At 45.0% G+C, this 20,200-nt stretch overlaps 1 protein-coding gene across 4 annotated transcripts in view; it reads left to right on the top strand.

Moving 5' to 3' along the window:
- The window catches only part of igsf9ba (immunoglobulin superfamily, member 9Ba), a 67,269-nt gene extending 47,069 nt beyond the window's left edge, over positions 1-20,200 (top strand). The window contains exons 9-21 of one of the 4 annotated variants that reach the window (XM_069148357.1): positions 768-908; positions 1,003-1,122; positions 2,086-2,236; positions 4,286-4,409; positions 5,624-5,799; positions 8,633-8,859; positions 9,526-9,610; positions 9,702-9,863; positions 10,126-10,171; positions 10,914-11,000; positions 11,735-13,360; positions 18,715-18,845; positions 19,840-20,200. In XM_069148357.1, the coding sequence (XP_069004458.1) occupies positions 768-908; positions 1,003-1,122; positions 2,086-2,236; positions 4,286-4,409; positions 5,624-5,799; positions 8,633-8,859; positions 9,526-9,610; positions 9,702-9,863; positions 10,126-10,171; positions 10,914-11,000; positions 11,735-13,360; positions 18,715-18,845; positions 19,840-20,048 (3,285 nt within the window). In that variant the 3' untranslated portion in view covers positions 20,049-20,200. Of the gene's footprint in view, positions 1-767; positions 909-1,002; positions 1,123-2,085; positions 2,237-4,285; positions 4,410-5,623; positions 5,800-8,632; positions 8,860-9,525; positions 9,611-9,701; positions 9,864-10,125; positions 10,172-10,913; positions 11,001-11,734; positions 13,361-15,947; positions 15,994-16,816; positions 17,829-18,714; positions 18,846-19,839 lie in introns of those variants that run through there. The other 3 variants (XM_069148359.1, XM_069148360.1, XM_069148358.1) reach the window with 3 other exon arrangements.

Genomic DNA, 20,200 nt, shown 5'->3' on the forward strand with positions numbered 1-20,200 from the left:
AGAAAAAAGGCAATTCTACAATGAATTAATGAAAGCGACTAAAACCTACAATTTATGGAAGATGGTGAAATACAGTTAGATACAAATAAAACCCTAAAAAAGAACACATCGTACAAACATACAGCAGGCAGTTAAAACAAGTGGAAATAAAACAGTAAACATCAATGTTCAAAGAACAAACAATAAAATATTCAAATTTTAAAACAACGATAGTAAGTGAGTAAAGATGGGTTTTTAATCTTGATTTAAAGACTGCACATTAATGCAGCAGCATAAACTGTCTACTAATATAATCATATATATCAGGTCACTCTTAGGGATCATTTTCTGTATTATAATTACTTTTACTTTGCGTATTTTAAGTACATTTTGCAGATAATACTTCTGTACTTTTACTTAAGTAGGATTTTCAGTTGCGTCCTTTTTACATTGTTGCATTGTTGCGGTAAAGGACTTTTGTCAAACTCTCACCACAATCTATACAACAAATACAACAGCTACATATATTAACATTATATTTTTAATCATTGAAGCAGTATTGTCCTGTCTGTGTAAAGAGTGTATCTCTGCTCTCTATCTGTTGCTCTACTTATCAGATATTCTGCCACTGTTGAGGGCAGGTCTGTATTAAATAAACATCCATCTCTTGTTCATCTGATTTAAAAAAAACTTTGGGGATCTTTGTTTTTCTGGTGCAGTTTAAAAATCATTTGGCTTCAGGAGAACCTCTGAAATCAAGCGTTTCAGCTGCCCCCCTTGTCTTGCAGTACCCCGGCTGGAGCCTGATGCAAGATGGAAGCATCCGGGTGGCGGAGGCCACAGAAGACTCCCTGGGCACCTACACCTGTGTGCCTTACAACGCCCTGGGTACCATGGGCATGTCCCCCCCTGCCACTTTGGTGCTAAAGGTACATCGCCGCTCAGGTTGTGTCGTGTCTGTCGTTCGGTTCTCACTCCTTCCGAATGAATCGGTATGATGTGAGCTTGTGTGTGTTTATCCAGGATCCCCCTTACTTTAATGTGAGGCCTGGGGGGGAGTACCGTCAGGAGGCCGGGAGAGAGCTCGTCATCCCCTGTGCTGCTTCTGGAGACCCTGATATACCAACCATCACCTGGAGAAAGGTGCCGTAGAAACACACACACACACACACACCTACAAATGTCCTGAAAGTAAATCATATCTGAGGCTCCGTTCAGACCTGGTACTTAAATGCATTCTGGGTGATCCGATCACAAAGGGATAGCTATCAGTACGTCCATTCACACTATTATCAAGCATCTCCATGTGCCCACTTTTGATTGGATGTCAAATAAATGCAAATAACCACGTAAATAAACATCAATAAACAAGTAAGCAAACACAAGCAGTGGAGTTGAAGCAACAGGCACTTAACAAAATGGGACATCCTCTCTCATCGAGCCTCAATTTAATTTGAAATTATGACATATTGCAAATTTCTAAATGTCTAAACACTCGAGATTATAATTCACAACCTGAACCGTCAGACTCGACCTGACCACGTCACTTCAGGCTCACTTTATTTAGTTATTCCAGCAGGATTGAGAGGGTCGGTCACTGCACTGCGGTAGATTAATGAAGAGGAGGCTCTGGTGAAACAAGCGTCAGGTGGACAACCTGTGTTTTTTTTTTCAGCGGCTTTATAGCCACTAGTTTAGTTTGCAGGTAAACCTCTTATGCAGTACTTCCTGTTCTATTCAGCTGAGCTCGGCAGACTCACGCAGGATATTTTTTGCTATTTTCTATTTGTATTGCTTATTAAGAGGGCTTCAATTTAGTAGGTGGTCTGTCAATGTAGCACAGGACACATTTGCGTTCACACTGCTGAAAGAATGTGGTCATATATACGTCCCAGACCACCTCTGAATGTGGTCTGAGTACATCAGATTTCAATGTGTCTTCGGTGCAGCTACACCTCTCCTTAGTAGGAATGGGCAGGAAACATGTTACTGCCAGGTCTGAACAGGGCCTTCGTGTGTTTGTTTTTTTCTTTTACCTGTCGTGCACTAAAATATGTATTTGCCCACTGCTTAACCGTGTTACTGTGATTTTCATGTCAATTGAAGGTGGGGAAGCCAAGCAGGAGTAAGCACAACATCCTACCCAGTGGCAGCTTACAGTTTCTGTCGCTCAGCAAGGAGGACCACGGAGAGTGGGAGTGTGTAGCCACCAATGTGGTCACGAGCATCACTGCCAGCACACGTATCCTAGTCATCGGTACAGACTGTCTGCACAGCCGCTCTCAGCTTGCTCAGTTTCCTCAACCATTGACCTTTTTGTAGTTATTTTGAGTTCTCTGGGATCCCACTTTGCTGCGTGCTTTGAGTGATTTGCATGAAGAAGAAGTGACCCTCATCCCTCAAACTCCTCGCCCTCCACCCAATTTCCCTTTGGGCATCATTAAAATTTAATTTGATCTTATCTGTAATAGCTTTACACTGTTAATTTAAAGCCTGAATCTGTAGCTGCGGTGTGCATTTTTTTCACCCCTCTGCGAAGACACTGCCACTGCAGTCCATTGTCTGTTGAGTCATCAGACCAAGGACATCTTTTTACCGTTAAACTGATTGACTGAAGTGTTGACAAAGGCAAACAGGGTTATGAAGTTGAGATGGGGATCTGAATGTCCAGATGCACAAAAAAGATTACATTGTTAGAGCAATCTTCACATCCTCAGTTTTTTGTCTTATTCATTCGGAAAAACCAGTGTGTGTGTGTGTGTGTGTGTGTGTGTAAATGTACAAAACGCAGTTTATAGCATTTCGATTTTAATAACAGATCGTGTAGCCTTTAAGTGCCCTTTATAATTGAGGCCTTCTGTGATGCAAATTGATATTGTGACAACAATTACGCCTTTTTTTTTGCATTTGTTGCTACATAATATTTACTGCTATAATATCAGCCATTTTGAGTAACTTGCACAAAATGGACTGCATACATATTATAATTATGATGGGAAAGGTTGAGGATTATGTAAAATATACTTCGCAAAATCACACTTGATAGCAATGAGAGTAACGAAACTCTCTAACGAAACTTGTGAGGTTATGTGTGTTGCTTGGCATTATCACTCACTGTACTCACATTTCTTAAAATATTTAGTAGACTAGTGTCTTATTTGCAGATTTTATAGTCCTGGCTTTTTAAAGAATACCAAAAAAAGAGTAAACAACAACTTACTGCAGGGGCAGAAAGGTGGCGTACATATAGTTTATATAAAATTGCTAAAGTAGATGCAGTTTCACTAAATATCTGAACAGAGAAAACCAGTAGTTGTGCAGTAACTTTTTAAAGATACAGTTTTTGGGGGGGCAATTTGCCTTTGGTAGAGAGACACTGGCATGACATGAAGAAGGGTCAGAAATCAAACTGTGGGCGTTGTACCTCACACACGAGGCTACCAGACCGCCCTGCTTATATAATACTGCAATATTGTTGTTGTTGTTTTCTTAAATGCTCTTACTACTATAGCATCTTAATAAAAGACTTGCAAATGTTTTTTTCACAGTTCATGTTCGCCTCGCTGTGCCTCCAAACCTCAGTAAACATATTGTTAGGTTCAGCAATCAAAAAGCTGAAAATCAGCTCACCACTTGACATGTTATGTCAAATTTGTTTAGTGAAAAATAAATATGCACATGTTTACGATGCTAACTAGTTCTGGCTGAACATTTCGCGAGCAGTTGTACAAATGAATAATCTCCGGATGTTGAACTACTGCTTTAAACCCGGTAGTCTGTGGGGTCACTAAGTCTGCCTCAGGGCCTCACTTCCTGCGCAGTCGTTCCGGTGCTGCACAGCTGGCGGCGCTCAGCCGACGGGTGACGCAGGACGGCTGCGCTCCTCGGACCGGGCTCAGGTCTCTCCTTCATTTGGGAGAAGCACCCGTCTCCGGGCCGCGCTTTAGCACATCCGCTCGGTGGGATGAGCAGGGCCGCAGGAAGCGCTGCTGCTCTCGAACTTCACCCCCACGCTGGTCGCCACCTCAGCCGGCGTCACGTTATCCGCCGAGCGCCGGGAGACACGTCACGCAGCACGAGATTCCACAACACAATTCTCATCATTTTTCATTGTTACACTTAAACCTGATCAGTACGAGTCAGTCAGACATAAATACACATCTGTACCATATTCCTATTAGCGGGATATCTGTAGCTTAATTACTGCATGCGGCTTTAGACGAGTGTAAGTAGTTATTTATGTGATGAATGAATTAGTACGTGTGCATTATGAATTTATTTCCACTCTTGTCTCTGAACCGCTCAGGCACCAGCCCGCACGCTCCCGGAAACATCCACGTATTGCCCTCGACGACCTCTGCTAATGTGTCCTGGGAACCGGGTTACGATGGCGGCTTCGAGCAGACGTTCTCCGTGTGGTACGGCCCAGTGTGAGTGCTCTTCGTTTCCTTTTCAATCGATGACAGCCGCAGCAGCTGGAAACGCTACCTGCAGCCGAGTCTGACACAGAGTTGGAGCCCTTCATCGCTGATGATGATGATGATAAAAGTAAAGTGGATATGAATGCAACAAAATCACAGTGACTCACAAAAGAAGGTGGTTTAATTTCGTACGGTTTTGTCATCCTGTCAAATGTTTTTTTTTTTTTTTAAATTAGAGTTTTACACTTACCGAACATAAATGCAAAAAATAAACATAAAACATCAAATTAAAATGTCGCCAGTGACATAATTTTCCAAGTGTATCATTGAAGTAGCTTATAGGACCGGCGTGAAGGATTCAGGAGATCTATTGGCGGAAATGGAGCATAATATTCACAATAAAACCCTCCAACAGATATGGAAAACGCTGCATGTAGACATTTTTAATCCAGTTGCACAAACTATTTATGTCCAGTTTTTACGAGGATATTGATAACTAGTATACAGTGGGAACTCCAGACTGAATATCACAATATTTTTTAACCTTTAACCTTTTTTTTTTTAAACTCGTTTTCGAACATGCCAGTGAGTCTGTGCAGGTTAGTGCTCTTCACATGACTGACAAGCTGAAAATAAGAGTAAAAACGTGAATAATTAAACAGCTTTAGACTCATGACATCAATGAAATGATGAAAATGTGGCAGTACAACCAAAAAAAAAGATTAAAATCTGGATAAAAAACAATAAAATAGCAAAAAGACTACAATAAATAGAATTGATAGGATGTAATAAACCATTTGAAAATTTGAATTTGATCTAGTAAATTAAGATTAAACAAATTGAATCATGTGTATTAAGCACTATGATAAAAAGCCGGTGTAATGAGGAGGCGTTCAAGGACGTCCAGACTCTCAGCTGCTCTGCGATCCGCTGACAGACGGCCCCAACGGTTCGCAGCATAAAATGAAAGGTAGCAACTCAAACAAGTCAAAGACTCGAGCAGCGGATCCACGAGGGGCCGTCCTGGCTCAAATACTGCAAACCGTGTCGGACTGGTCCAGGACTGTGAAGTGCTTTAAACAAGTGTTATATGTTCTGTTTGTCTCCTGACACAGAATTAACTGCAAACGGTCATAATCACAGTGGCGACTTTCTTCATGGTTTCACAGTCCTACTTTAATAAAAAAACAAAAACTGTTTGTCCGTCTCGCTCCTCCTCTCAGGTCAAAGAGAATCGACTTCGGCCCTCACGACTGGCACTCCATGCCGGTCTCTGGTGCTCAGACGTGGTTGGTGGTGCCAGGGTTGGAGCCTGGGACAGAGTACCAATTCAGTGTGTTGGCACAGAACAAGCTGGGCACGGGCCCGTTCAGTGAAGTGGTGACAGTCAACACTGCAGGTGGGTGCCGCTCGTCAGAGGCCCTTCCATCCGCGTTCGCTGCTTCTTGACTTCAAAGTCAACGCGCCGAGATGCGCCGAGAAGCTATTTATAATTTAAAATGAAGTCGGTTTATTTATAGAGCACGTTTAGACCCAAATAAGCTAAAGTGCTGCACAACATCAGATGTGCACCACCTTAAAACAGACAAGGATGGGGCTGAAACCGTAAAGACATTAAAAACAAATTACACTAAATAAAAAACAATATTAAACCAAAACAGCACACATGGATATACATGAGAAGTAATTGTTGCTGGGAATTTTTTTTTAATTTTTTTTTTATCAGATTGGGCCTTATATGGCCTAAATGCCATTGAGGATAAATATGTTTTCAATCGAGATGTGAACACTGATAGTGAAGATGACGACCTGATCTGGAGGAGGAGACTCAGGAAACCTGGTCGGCCATTTGAGGCGATCTGGATCCAGGAACCAGACCGGCTTTGTTCAGACTGCAGGATTTGTTTCTCAGATTAGATCTGTAGGATAAAGTGTCCAGATGTCAGCAACGTATCTGCGTGGGTTGCTGCGGTAACGAGGTACACACCCAATTTATTTCGGCGTCTGTCCACCGACTGTTGTCGTCGTTGTCCTCCGCAGTGCCAAATTGTCCACTCTCTGATAGCTCTGCTATCGGAAGCAGAGATCCTGCTCGCTCTGAAAATGACGAAATCCGATCTGAGCCAGCAGAGCGTCCGGACCGAGACACATCTCTTGAAATACGATTGGAATTACATTTCAAACCACCTCAAAATGTGGTTTGGATCTAATTTTGCAAAAAACTACATTGATGTTGGGGTTTTTTCTGTCCAGACTTTAAAAAAAAAAATCGATTTTGATTTGCCAAAAAAAACAAAAAAAGAACAGATCTGGGCTGTGAGTCTGAACAAGGCTTAAAAGCTGCTGGTCCAATGAGCTGATAAGACACAGCTTATAAAACAATACAATTTTAGAGTATCAACAGACCTGAACACACCGCCCTCTATTGATTTTTAAACTCGTGTATAAAGTGCAAACTTCACTTTTATTGTTTCAGGTTGTTTTCTGTAAACATTCTTCGCTGACCGTTCTCCCACCTTCCCCTTTTTCAAATTAAAAGAATCATAATATAATTTGCATTTTAGAGACTTACAGTTGTTTTCTCCCTAAACAGATAGAACATCATCCAAATACAATGTAGTAAAGCACAGATCTCTTTATGTTGTCATTATGTGGTATTTTTTTTGTATCTTCTATTATTATTAATGAAAAACAAGATGAGCAATTTTATCATTTTTTAATTGCTTGTTTGATTTTAACGACGGATAAAATGATTTCAGACGATGTTTTATTACAGTCTGATTTAAATGTACGTAAATGCATTATTTTCCACTTTATCGTCCACGCCACATTAAAGGAAAAGAATCAGATTCAAACCTTTAAGAATCATTATTTGATATTTACACATCGAAACTGTTCATAAATCGAGTCCTCTCCACCTTCCTGTTACAAACAGCTCGTCTGTCAGGAAGGATCAGAGCAGAAAACCTTTTATATTCAACACCATTATAAAGATTGTATGGCATGTTGGTATGTGCCAGAGGGTTTTAGGCTCAGTAAGAAAAGAAGGTTGTGTCAGAGAGTGCAGTGAGTAATGCCAGAGATAATTCCCACTGTAAATATTTTTGAATTGTCACAAAGGGAAAGACGACGAACGACATTAATGATTGGCTCGCTTTCATTTAGGTGTGCCGGTAAGGCGGCCTGTAAAAATACCGGAGGGATTATGAATGTCATTAGTTCCACCTGTGTTTGTCAAGAGAAAGATGGTTTCAAAGAGCAGCTCGTCTGCGAATTCAGCCGCGGTTAACAAATCCTTGTTTTGAAATGAAGCGTTGTTTTTTTGTTTCCTGTTCAGTCTTTGATTCTAAATACCACAAAGAATTCATTCAATTTCTTTCTGAGCGTTTGATGTCTCAGCCAGAGGAGAGAAAAGTGCGAGACCATGTTTTGAAACAAGTCAACTCCGAATCACAACAGAGGAGTCCTGCACATAATCTAACAGAATTAAACCACCAGAGAGCCTTGAACCGAAGAACATGAGCAATAAAGACATAAAATAATGACTTTATTATTTTAAATAATTTAAGTTTCATCATCAAATGTGATTTTACTCACAAAAATCTACAAAAAGTCAAACTTTCTGGCCCTAAAATTCTGCTAGGAAAAGCCAGTGAAAACAAACAGATTTTTAAATAGGATTTGAGCATTTGATGTTCTAATCTGGAGGGAGAGGTGCCTCCTAAGTTTTGGAGCTTCAACAGAGAAAGTTCGGTCAGCCCCGGTGGTCAGTTTACATCTAATAACGGCAAAGAGCCGACGGTCCAATGACGGGCTGAAGGGCTGCAGCAGGTCGGACAGACAGACCGCTGCTGCTCATGTTCACTAATTCAGACACTTTGGACACAGAAAATCAACTCATCAAGTTGTCTGTTTACCAACCAAACAACATTTGTTTGTCGGAGAAACCGCGATTCTACTTTTTTAATCAGAGAAGCCGTAAAATCAACCCGGAAAAACATGTGAAGGATTTTAATGACGGGTGTGTTAAATGCCGTGGATCGTGTCGCTTTTCTTTATTCAACAAAGGATAAGTGGAACATTGACCTAATTCCCACGCCCTGATGACAGCCAGCGGATGTATGGCAATCACCATGTGGTTACCATGCTGACGTTACCGTCGCATTTAGCTCAAAGCAGCTCAAGTTTTGTGTGAATTTGGTTTCTGTAATCAGAACCTTTGTGGTCCACAGGCTCTCCTCTGGGTACCCCAGAACCACTGGTGCTTCTTACTCCACCACGGTGCCTCACAGCCAACCGCACGCAGCACGGTGTCCTCCTCACGTGGCTCCCGCCGGCCAACCACTCCTCGCCCATCGACCGCTACATCATGGAGTTCCGCCTCGGGGAGAGGTGGGAGGTTCTGGATGACTTGATCCCGTCCACTGAGACCGAGCTCATTGCCAGAGACCTGGTTCAGGTCAGCTACACACACGTTTGGATGTGGAAACACGGGAGTGTGTGGCGCAGTGCTTTTTATTTCTGTGACTGCTGAGTGGCACTTCGGGCAAAAATGGAGAAACATCAAACTGAAAAGTTAATTTAAAAGAATTTTAATTTTTGACATTACAGAAAAAACACGGGAATTTCACGTGTAAAAACTCTAAACTAAACTCGTGTGATTGTGAACATGTGAAACGGTTTGGGAACATTTTCATGGTGCATCGTGTGAAGCCCATGTAGATTCCCACGCGCAAACTTTTCCACATACTTCCCCCATGTTATCATGTTGCAACATGTGATAAACATGTGTTACACATGTGATCACGTGTCCTGTGTGGAAAACACGGGAAACTCGTGTGTTTTCTTTGTAAGGGCTCGCCTGTCCTGTTTTCAGAGGGTTCAGTTCGAGCTCAAAACTATAAAAAGGTCGGGGTTTTTTTTGTCTTTTAATTAGTAGATTCATAACTGGTGGGAATCGTAATTCTCTAATTATCATGCAAACATAATAAATAAAAGAATAAAATTATCCGATGACGTCCCATTTCTCAAAAGCATTTGGGATATACGCCTGCGTAGCCACGACTCAGTGAGCTGTCCTCACACGCCAGAGTGTGATCCGATCACGGCTGCGTCTCTCTGACAGGAGTCCTGGTACGAGTTCAGAGTGATGGCGGTCATGGACGACCTGATCAGCGAGAGCAGCAACGTGGTGGGAGTGTCGAGCACAGGTGAGCGTCTCTGCAGCGTCTGAACCGGGTCCGTGCGAGGGTCAGGTTTGTGACCGAGCTCACCGCCTCGTCGTCTCGTCTGCCCCTTCAGATCCCTTCCCTCCCGCCGAGCTGCCTGACGAGGGGCTGGCGCGGCCGGTGGTGGCCGGCGTCGTGGCGACGATCTGCTTCCTGGCGGCGGCCGTGCTGTTCAGCACTCTGGCAGCTTGCTTTGTCAATAAGCAACACCGCCGCAAACTCAAGCGTAAACCAGGTTTGTTGCGGCTTTTAACATCCGTAGTCTTTCATGCATGATGGTGGACGGGTTAGGGAAGCGCCCGCAGGCTCTCGATTGGACACAAAAAGACCACAAAAAGAAGTTGAAGGTTTTTTTTTTATAGTCATTTCTTGTCTTGCTTCTTCTGTGTTGGTGGGTGGGGACGCCTTTCTCCACACAAACCGCCCACATGTTTGACTTCTTGCCTGTGGTGTCCAGCGGAGGCGATGCTAAATGTAAATGTGTTTTGTCCTCTCAGATCCTCCGTTGTCTGTGACACACTTCAGGAAAAGCATTGAGTCGCCGTAAGTAAAGCCGCGCCGGAGCCTGCTGCAGTCGGCCAGAGGTGGCTACCGCCGTTCATCTTCTTTGACACCTTCTGCCGAAGCCCCGCACGCTGCGACGAGGCGGTAAAACACACAAACAATACATTCGGAACAGATTATGACACGCGGCAACAAAAAAAAAAACAACAACACCGATTACACGTCGGGGCTTCTTGAAATTTTGGAGAACATGCACAGTAGCCACCTCTAGCGGATCACGGGCATATCACGGAGAGTACAAAGCAGCAGAGTCAGCATTTTTAGGCACATTACCCAGAGTGCCCGAGCTGCAGTATGTGTATTGATTTTTGATCCATCTGTATTCTTTAACCTCAAACGCTGTGTGCTTTCTGCATGACTCTCGGTGTTTAACGATGCTGTTTTCCTGTACAGTATCAGCTCCTCGTGTGTGTGTGTGTGTGTGTGTGTGTGTGTGTGTGTGTGTGTGTGTGTGTGTCTGTCTGTGTGTAAATCTCGTGTACATGTATGACTGCATTTCAATCTCAACAGAAGCCCATTCCTGACAATAATCTGTGTAAATCCCATTTCAGAGTCGATGTTTTGCTTGTGACTTTTTCTCGGTAAAATCATTTGTTTTTTTTTTATTTTTCATGACATGGTCCAGGCAGGTCAGGGACTTTTTACGCTCGGCTCTTCCTGCGAGTGGCAAATACAGTAGTTAGAGATGAACCAGGCCCGTGTCGTTTGTCTCCCACCGCAGGCCTCCTCTCACCCCCTTGCCAGGGGTAGAGCCCTGCTGGGACGAGCCAGCCAGGAGCAGTTTCTTGCCCCCGCCGGCCAGCCCCCTGTGAGTGCCTGCCTGCACCAGAAATACAGAGCGTGCTGCACTGCACCGGCTTGGCTGCATGGTTTATGCGTTGCATAGAAAATGATCAGCTGACAATGACTCCTTGTAGTTGTAGTCGGAGCCCACTCCCGGCCTATTTGCATGCACAGACGCTCATGCGCCGCGCGGGGATTTAAGTTGCATTAGCTCGGCTGCATGTACAGGACAATACTGTGTATATGCACTCACTGTGATCTATGTCTACCCTCAGTGACCCGGTACAGTAAGTGTCGAGTATGCTGCTCCTGGTGTGGGCAAGATGAGGCCTGGTTAGATGTCATCTGCTTTCCCCCACATCACAGTTCGGTGCAGCATATGGAGATTGGTCTGCTCGAGAGGATGTAGATTCAATAGATCTGTGATATGGTTGTCATGGTTGCGTCGCTGGTTCTCCTCTCATCATCCCGTCACTGTGGCTTGGTTCATTAGCTGCCGCACTACCCGGATGCTGCTGGTCATTATCATAATGTAGTTTGTTACGGCTGCCTCGATCGAGCGCTTCGGCTTTGTCTTGTGTCTGTTTAGTTTAAGAATGAAATCATGCCTTTTTATTTTCAGCATCAGTTTTTGTTTTTTTTTGGGTGGTGGGGGGGGGTTCAGATATTTAACCTACGTTCCCTTTGAGTTTTGTCTGGTGTGTTTTAAATACAGCCAGTGCCTTGTGTCTGCATTTTTTTTTTATTTTTTTTTATCAGGTTATCGTCGGGGAAGATAAGTCCGGAGAGCTCCCCTCCGTCTCGGCCTCGCTCTCTGTCATCGGAGGACTCCCACGGTCCCGGCCTGTACGTCAGGAGGCTGCCCAGCCCTCACAGAGAAAAAGACAAAGAGCTCTCCTTCTACAAGAAAACCAAGCGTGCCATAGTCAGCAAGAAATACAGCGTGTCCAAACACGAGGCGGAGGTCACCACGCCTATTGAGCTGATAAGCCGCGGTCCCGACGGCCGCTTCGTCATGGAGATAAGCCCGCCTCCCCGCCGCATCCAGGGCTTCCCCTTCGCAGAGGAGTCTGACATGTACCCTGAGTTCCGGCAGTCCGATGAGGAGAATGATTTTGATCCCGGGCCTCTGCCGCCCATCATGCCCACGCTGCGGCCCCAGCTCTCCCCAACGTCCTCCAGCCTGGAGTCAACGCAGCCCCCCACCTACAGCCCCCGCCTACACAGGGCCATGGAAGGTATGAGCTTTGCAGAGGGCAGTGCACTTCACGCCTCAGGGCAGGCGCCGGCCTCCCGCTACAGGGGCTTTCCCCAGGGCCCGTTCTATGGGTATCTAGGCAGCCGCGGTGAATCAGGGATTCCACCTCCATTCTACATGCCTGACATCAGCCCGCGTAGCTCCGCGCTGTCCTCCCCCCCAGGCACCGCCGAGGGGCCCTTCGGTTACCCCTCCATCCCCGAGGAGAGCGGAGAGATGGAGCACCATCAGTACACCGCCTCTGGCCACTCTCTGTCTCACACACACAGCCCTCCTCCTCGCTCGCCTGAAAGCTGGCAGCCCCATGAGTTACCCTTCCTGGGTCTAGAGGGCCCGCGCTTTATATACCCACCTCACCATCCCTTACATCATCCACAGGACCTCCCCGACCCGCCCCCATACCCTCCTCACTCCCTCCCCCCCAGTCGCCTGCACTACCCTTCTCTGAAGGATCCAATGAGCCCTGGACTCCTGCAGCTGGAGGTCCCTGTGGCTCCTCCAGGCAGAGACAGGCCCCCGGGGCCTCCGGTTAGGCGTTTAGCTATGCAACAGGCCCAGAGTCTCGGCCAGCTCAGACACACGGCCCACGGAGTGGGTGTACCAGTGTTGCCTTACCCTGACCCGGCAGCCCGTTCAGGGAGCCCAAGCACAGCCCCCAGTAGTAGCCCTCAGTCCTGGCTCAGCCCGAGGGCGGGGCGCCGGGCAGACCCCAGCCTACCCCCGCTAGTCCTCCAGCCCTCCCGCCTCTCTCCGCTGTCTCAGAGCCCCCTGAGCACCCAGCCGGGCTCCCCAGATATTCTAGTCCGGCCTCCTCCGCGGCCCAGCATCCTCCGCACTTCTCGGTCTCTGGAGATGCAGGAGATCACCCTGCAGCCCTCGACCACTGTCAGTTTCTCGCGGAGGTCCTCCCTGACCGCCTCCCCCACTCAGAGCCAGTGCGGCAGGCAGCACAGCCCCAGTTACCACGCCCACATGTCCTATGCCTCCACTGCAGCCAGTTACCCCTCCCAGTCTCCCTCCCCCCCTCTGGAGGGCAGGGATGTTTTCGGGCAGAGGCCATCCCAGAGAAGGACAGAGGAGGAGATGCTACCCTCAGAGCCCTCCCAGCTCCAGATATCAGCCTCAGGGTAGGTGATCCATTCCAGTAGAGAATAGTCACATATTTATTTAAGGAGGAGACTTGTCTCCTCGTCTGCTCTTTATTCCAAATTTCCTCAGTAATTTACCCACAGTTTTACTTTGATGTGTCCATTTAGGAATAATTAAGGTGCATATTGTATTTTAATATGCAGAAGGCATGTAATTGCATTTAGCACACATTGTGTCAGTTCAAAAATTACAGCTCTCTAAAACTTGTAATGGCATGTGAAAGCTCAATTTGATTTTAAGATCATGTATTTTTGTCTTTATTATTTAATAACACATATTTAATCTCAATGCAAATTAAAATCCACTTTAAAAAGGAAGATTTTGATGAAAACCAAAGCTACTAGCGAAAGAAACCTTTTAAATTTACTGTTTTTGAAACTGTTACATTTTTTTCTGTCCCTCATTTCGAACCTCAAAACACTGAAATATTTTCCACAGCTGGATATAAATAAAATTTGATCAGATTTATTACTGATAGAAGTGAAAACCTGATGTGAGACACAAGTAAAAGTTTTTCAGGCTCAACTTTATTAATCTAATAATATAATTTAATGTTTACATCTTTAGATTTATACTTTTACCTTCTGATAAGTCACCTACTATAAGGAATACATAAGGTGTAACTAGTGGAGTCATTAATGGTTAATAAACTGTTTACTAATGCTGTATAGACCTGTTATTATCATTAATGGCTTTTATGAGTTCACTTTTTTGAAAAGTTTATTTCTGGCATGTTGACCAAAATCTATTTATTAACAGCTGAACTATTGTATACTTATTGTTGGCCATCTATTAACAACTTACTGACATTTATAAATACCATACAAATGATTTATTAACTTTGTATCTCGACTTGTTAGCAAATAAGAAACTTTTGACCCTTTTTAAATACAATGTCAATATGAATACTTGCTGACCTCATGGTTTGTTGCTGTTAATTGATGACTTAGTTAATGCATTCACTTAATTATTGACCCAGCATTCAAACTAGTAACCCAAAAGTTTGTTTTTATAAACAGGTCCTATCAGTTTTATAAACCGTTAATATAGTTACAGCTCATAAATGCTTAATAAAGCTTCGGTAACAAACCATCAGATCTGTAGCTGTAAATGTTGATCTTTTTTAAAAAAAAATTTATAACGTTAGTAAGCCATAAAGAGGAGCTTCTTTGTTTGTGCTTTGATTAAAAACAAAGATAAAGCTGTTACACACGAGGGTCGGAGACAGTTCCTGTTGCGTTCGAACGGAGCGCAGCACGGAGAAGTTGACGGAGCAGGGGGAATTATTTCAAGTTAACGTCGCTTGATAAATATCAACGACTTGGTTAAACGCGTTTTTGTGACCACTGGTTCGTGAACATTTGTGATTTCGCCGCGGACCTGAAACTGGAGCAGAGAAACATCAGATTTTGGGTCAAACTGTGTAAACGGTCGACAGAGACCCTTGAAATGCTTCAGAAAGTCTGAAAGTTCTGAGTGACGTCCAACGTCTCAAGAGGGGCGGAGCTTCACTGTCCAAGACCCAAGAAGGTGCGTCAGGTCAGGAGACACCAGGTGGGTTTTCTTTGTGTCGCCGTGAATTCGTCCCCTCAGAGTCAGACTGTCACAACACCGAGTTCCACTGGGACCTTCTGAGGCGTCTGAGGGAAAACACTCACTGCAGACCACCTGAACTGTGGCGCCATGGCAACAGGGATCTCCAACATGTGAACACGACCGCTCACTGTGTTGAAAACAGGTGAGTTTCTAAGCAACACGATCGTACTCACCAGATTTGGCTCCTGCGACTTCTTTCTGTTCCCCAACAATTTGACAGGAAATGTTCTGTTTCTCTGCTGAAGTTTCAGGTCCACGGTAACAACACAAGTACCAGTGGTCTCAAAAACAGGTTTACCGAAGCTGCCGGTTGCAGGTCACAATACATACTCGCGAATGTTGTTGCTTCCCGCTGCGTCGCGGTGCTGCGCTCCGTTCGCGCTTTTTGATTGTCCCTCGTAGTCATGCTCAGGCGCTACCGAGCCTTTTTCGATCCATTGGAGGGAGGGGCCTTCTCCATGAAATTTAAGAGCTAAAACGCAACTGTTCTCGACAGCATTAGTTCATGATTTATCAACCATTAAGGCAGTAACTTAATAAGTTATCTAACAAATTAGTTACAACTTATAAACCCTGAACAAAGAGTGCATTATTATAAACCCGTAGAGATAAAAAACTCTTTTCAACAGGGAACACACTAAGACGATTTTGTTTTTACCCCCATTACATCCAACACGTTGACAGATCAATGGCCCCTGTGTATGTTTTACGCTTTTTTTTACACCTCCATAAAAACACAGCTGAGACTCGTTTGCATTTACGCCCCGCAGAGTTTCTGCACTGCACACACTCCTGCGCCCCCTCACACCCACCTCACAACCCTAGCAGCTACAGTCATACGGTAGCTACAGCCACGGAGCAGAGACCTGCTCCTGCGCCGTCACCGGCCTCTCAGGGAAAGTAGCTTATAGGGCTGCTGCTTTATAGAAGGGTAAGGGTCTTACCTGATTTGTTTTTGATTGATCTCAGCTATCTGGGCAGCGTTGTTGTGACCCGGTCCCCTACGCCGCAATAGGTAAGGGTCGGACCCATGTCTGAGAGGGGAGGGGTCAGCAGGGGGAGGGCTCTAATCACTCTCTCCTTTAAAGGGGAATCGCTTTGGGTTGTGCCTCTGTGCTGGATTCAAGTGAACTACAACTAATGGTGATAATGACTGCAGGACACATTTGTCAATACAGTTCCCAGGCACAGTAAGTAGCCTGCTGTGGCGTAGGCTGCAGTAATTAGGCTTGTGAGCAAGCTGGAGGAGTGGTTTTGGACTGTGGAGAATCATTGTTTGAAGACAGACATGTTTTCCCCGCACCAACAACAAAAAACTGAAAAGAAAAAAAAAAAAAAAAAAAGAAGCCTTGAATCAATAGAGGATGCACATGAATGATAGACTAGAGTATTCCCCTTTAAAGTTTTGTTCCATGTGCAAAATGCCATGCATGCATTCTCTAAACTTCTCTCTACGACCAAACAAATAACAACGATTCTCAAACTAAATTCTTTGTCACATTTGTTGTCCTTAGTGCTTTCGTTTTCTCTGTCATGTGACTGTTTTTTAATGGCCATTTCCTCTTCCTGTCATGTGACTTGTTCTTTAACGGCCATTTCCTCTTCCTGCCATCTCCTCCCGTCAGCATGGTGAAGCCTCTGTACGCAGTGTTCATGTTTATGAAAGTGTGCTGTACGGTGTTTATGTCTATGGATATGTAATGTACCTTATTACGCTGCGGCTTCTGCTGCACACAGTCCATGTGATAATGGAAATGCTCTCAATCTGTGCAGGACTGTAATTCTCAGATTTGTCTCCCCCCCTCTCTGCTAATGGCTCTCAATCTCTCTCTCCACAGCGACAAATGATGGACAGCATCTCTAAAGCGTTGTGTTCCTTTTGAAACAGTTCATGTTCGGCTCAATGACTCAATGAAAGCATTAAGTCAGGTTTATGAAGCTGTTTGTATTCAGTTCTTTGAAAGGCAAAGACATTGATCCAACACTGAGCCTCATGAACCTGAACTTAGATGTCAAAGAGTTTGTGAGGACTTTTATTTATTGAACTTTATTTGCATCTTTCTATGAGAGATGGACAACAAAACCTGAGTATTCGGTACGAGGTAAAACTGCTTCTAAAACAGACCACGGAAAGTGAAAACACTCTTCAACTGGATGTGATTATTTTGTGCTGATTAAACATTGATTATTTTCATCCAACTTAGCATGTATCACTCATGAAATGAAAATAGTTCTTCAGGTTTCAGAAACACCTTCCTACACGCATACAGTTGTCTCACGTTGGCGCACTGAGCTAACGGTCCGAGAGGCGCTGGCTGAACGCGCAGACCACGAGGGGGTCGGCAGCCTTTTCTGGGATCAACGTCGGCTTTAAAAGCCCGCGGCGGTAGTTAGTTTCGTGGGAAATTTAAATTTGAGCTCATTTGCAGTAAGTTGTAGGTGTGTTGCATGCACAGGATCCCGTCTCTCGTACTAATTCACACACGTAATGATGACGCGTGCTGAAGTTCATGCTGACGTGAGCCTCCTTTAAAGGTCCCGTGTCGTACAAAATCAGACTTCTGTTTTGATCACTGAGCAGCTTTGGGTGCTGTACAACTACCGTCAAGGTTTTAAAAACGTTCAGTGTTTGGCGCCTGAGCCGTTTGGACTTCGGGCGTCACGTCACGTGTCCACCCTCAGTACGGCCCGCGGTCCAACCTTTCAACGTGGATTTAAACACCAAGCGCTCATTCAGTCGCGGAGATAGCGAGACCGAAGAAAGCCTGTGGTTGGTCTGGGCGTGTGTCACTCAAGAAAAAAAAAAAAAAAAAAAAAAAAATTCAGCCAATCAGAAGAGAGCATCACTCATATTAAGGCGCCTTAAAGAGACGGCCGCAAAACAGACGGTCGTTGGTCGAATTTCAGAGAAAGGCGAAGGTTGGAGATGTAAAACTAAATTGAGATGAATTTTCTTTTTTAAATTTTCCTTGAAACCACAAATATATTTTCGACTTTGATATCTATATTTTATTGTTTTATTTGCTTCCTCGTACTCCACTTAGGCTCCTGTGTCAAAGGCTGGCGACCCCTGACCAACAGTTTAATACAAATAATGGTCTCCGAGGATTTTGGAAGAGAAATTGTTGATTCATTGTTATGGGAACAGTCATTTTACAGTTCCAGAAATTATTTTCATTTCATGAGTTTTATACAGCAGAGAGGCCGATACTGCCCGCATTTCTGAAGCAGTCACTATTTAAAGACCCAAACCCTGATGAGTAATGAGGTATAATGATCACTGTCGAAACCTGAAATGTGTTAGTTCCCATTTTAAGTGCTGTTTTTGGACCTCAAATTATACAAACAGCAAATAAACCTTAAGAATAAAGATGTCTTCCGTATCACCGTATTTCTGATAAATCCTGGACTGGGTCTTTAACATACTGATTGTTTAAGAAACAAATGTATATTCAATAATTTCACCAATTTCACCTGTCACCTTCTGTCAACCCTCCTTTCTTTCTCTTTGCCATTCTTTCCCTCTTCGTCTGTCTTTCTTTGTGTCTAACTTTTATCATCCATCACCGCAGATAGAAAGTGGAAATCAGTAGAAGTTCAAGAGCTCATCCAATCATGTGGAGATAGAAAAATGAAAGAGTGTTGTTTTTGTCTTGTTCACTCGTGAGACGAGGCCGAACGCGAGTGCCGGGTTAATGCAGAACGCCGTGTGCTGTGCTGTGTCTCGTCCTCTCAGGGAACCTCTAGGTGCGTCTAGCGATACTGCCGGGTCTGAGAGTTTACCAGCGCTGCTACACCACTGTATTACTAAAGCCAAGGGAGTGGCTGCCAACAACAACAACAACGCAACCTCCGCGAGGAGAACAGGTTCGTCCGACGGTAAAAAGGAAGACGCACAAAAGATGTGAAAATGTGAGGGTGCTCCGATCAGGATTGTCCACCGGTCGCAGGGTCTATTTCAAACTCTCGATTCATCGTGCAGCGTTATTTATTTATTCAAGTATTCTTAACAACACTGAGATAATAAAGTAATATGAATTGACAGATGTTATATTTATTGACAGGCAACACACTTGGCTGTTGAACCGGGCGTTCACGTTAACAACTCTCTGCGTCGCGAACCAACGCTCCAAACAGACGCAGGATGGTTTAAAGCGAGTATATCTCCGGCCTCAGAGCCAGAGCTCAGTGGGGACAGTAGAGAGAGACACACAGGGTGCACGGACGCACAGACATCTTCTTCAGCGTCGATGCATTTTGTTCTGTACGAATACAAGCGTCTCTGCAGACGGTTTGTTCCTCTTCTCATCGATTATATTCCCTGCAGCGCTGAACAGTCGCTCGCTCGCGGCTTTTATTGTCGCGCTAAAAAAAAACACACAAAAAAAACCCAAGCGTCTGTCGGCTTCGTGTGACCACCGGCTCCGATAGTTAAGAGGTTCATCTGCTGCTGATGTGGCTGACACTCTGTTCCCCACCGTCATCCAACAATTCAGCATACAGAGCAGCGTGAAGGAGCAGCTGGTGGAGCTTTCTCTGTGGCTCCTTTCAGTTACGTCGCAGTTCTGCTGCTGAAGTTCATCTGCCAGGATGTCGGCAAACAGACCACGGAAACATCTCTCTTTATACTTTTTATTTTTTTAATTTATTAATAAGAGTAATAAAAACGTTTCCAGGCACCTGGATGTTCCAGCAGACCGGCGAAACCGGTGAATTTAGCCGCGCGCACAGTTTCGCGTCCTGTGATCGGCCTCTCAAACTTGTAATATTAATATCGGCCGGTTGTGATCGTTGGCCGGTAGATCGGAGCGCCCGTGTTAAAATGCGTGGCTGGTGTGTTACTCCTGCGCCTCCCTTTCAGGTGCGTCTCCCTCTCAGACCCAGCAGCAATCTCAGACACCCCAGGAGGGAGTGGACCTCAACTTCCACAGAAAGAGGAAAAAGCAAAACAAGAAGAGCCCCTATCTCCACTTGGCGTCCTTCCTGCGCCGCAGGCAGTCCGAGGAGGACCAGACAGGCATCCTGGACGGTGCTGACTCCGAGGGCCCAAATTATGGGACTCTACGCTGACCCGTTTGCCCACCAAGCCATTGGACTCGTACGACACCGACCTCCGCCTCAGCCCTCCCTGCTCCACCGCCGCACCAAACCGATACGTTTCCGATCGTCTCTAAAAGTTCGCGTGCGTTTGGGGGAAGCGGGGGAAACATCGAGCGGGACAC

The sequence above is a fragment of the Embiotoca jacksoni genome, unplaced genomic scaffold (genome assembly GCF_022577435.1).
Source record: "Embiotoca jacksoni isolate LCO1_2020_lvr unplaced genomic scaffold, fEmbJac1.0.p SCAF_14, whole genome shotgun sequence".
In the NCBI taxonomy this organism is placed as follows: Eukaryota; Metazoa; Chordata; class Actinopteri; family Embiotocidae; genus Embiotoca; species Embiotoca jacksoni.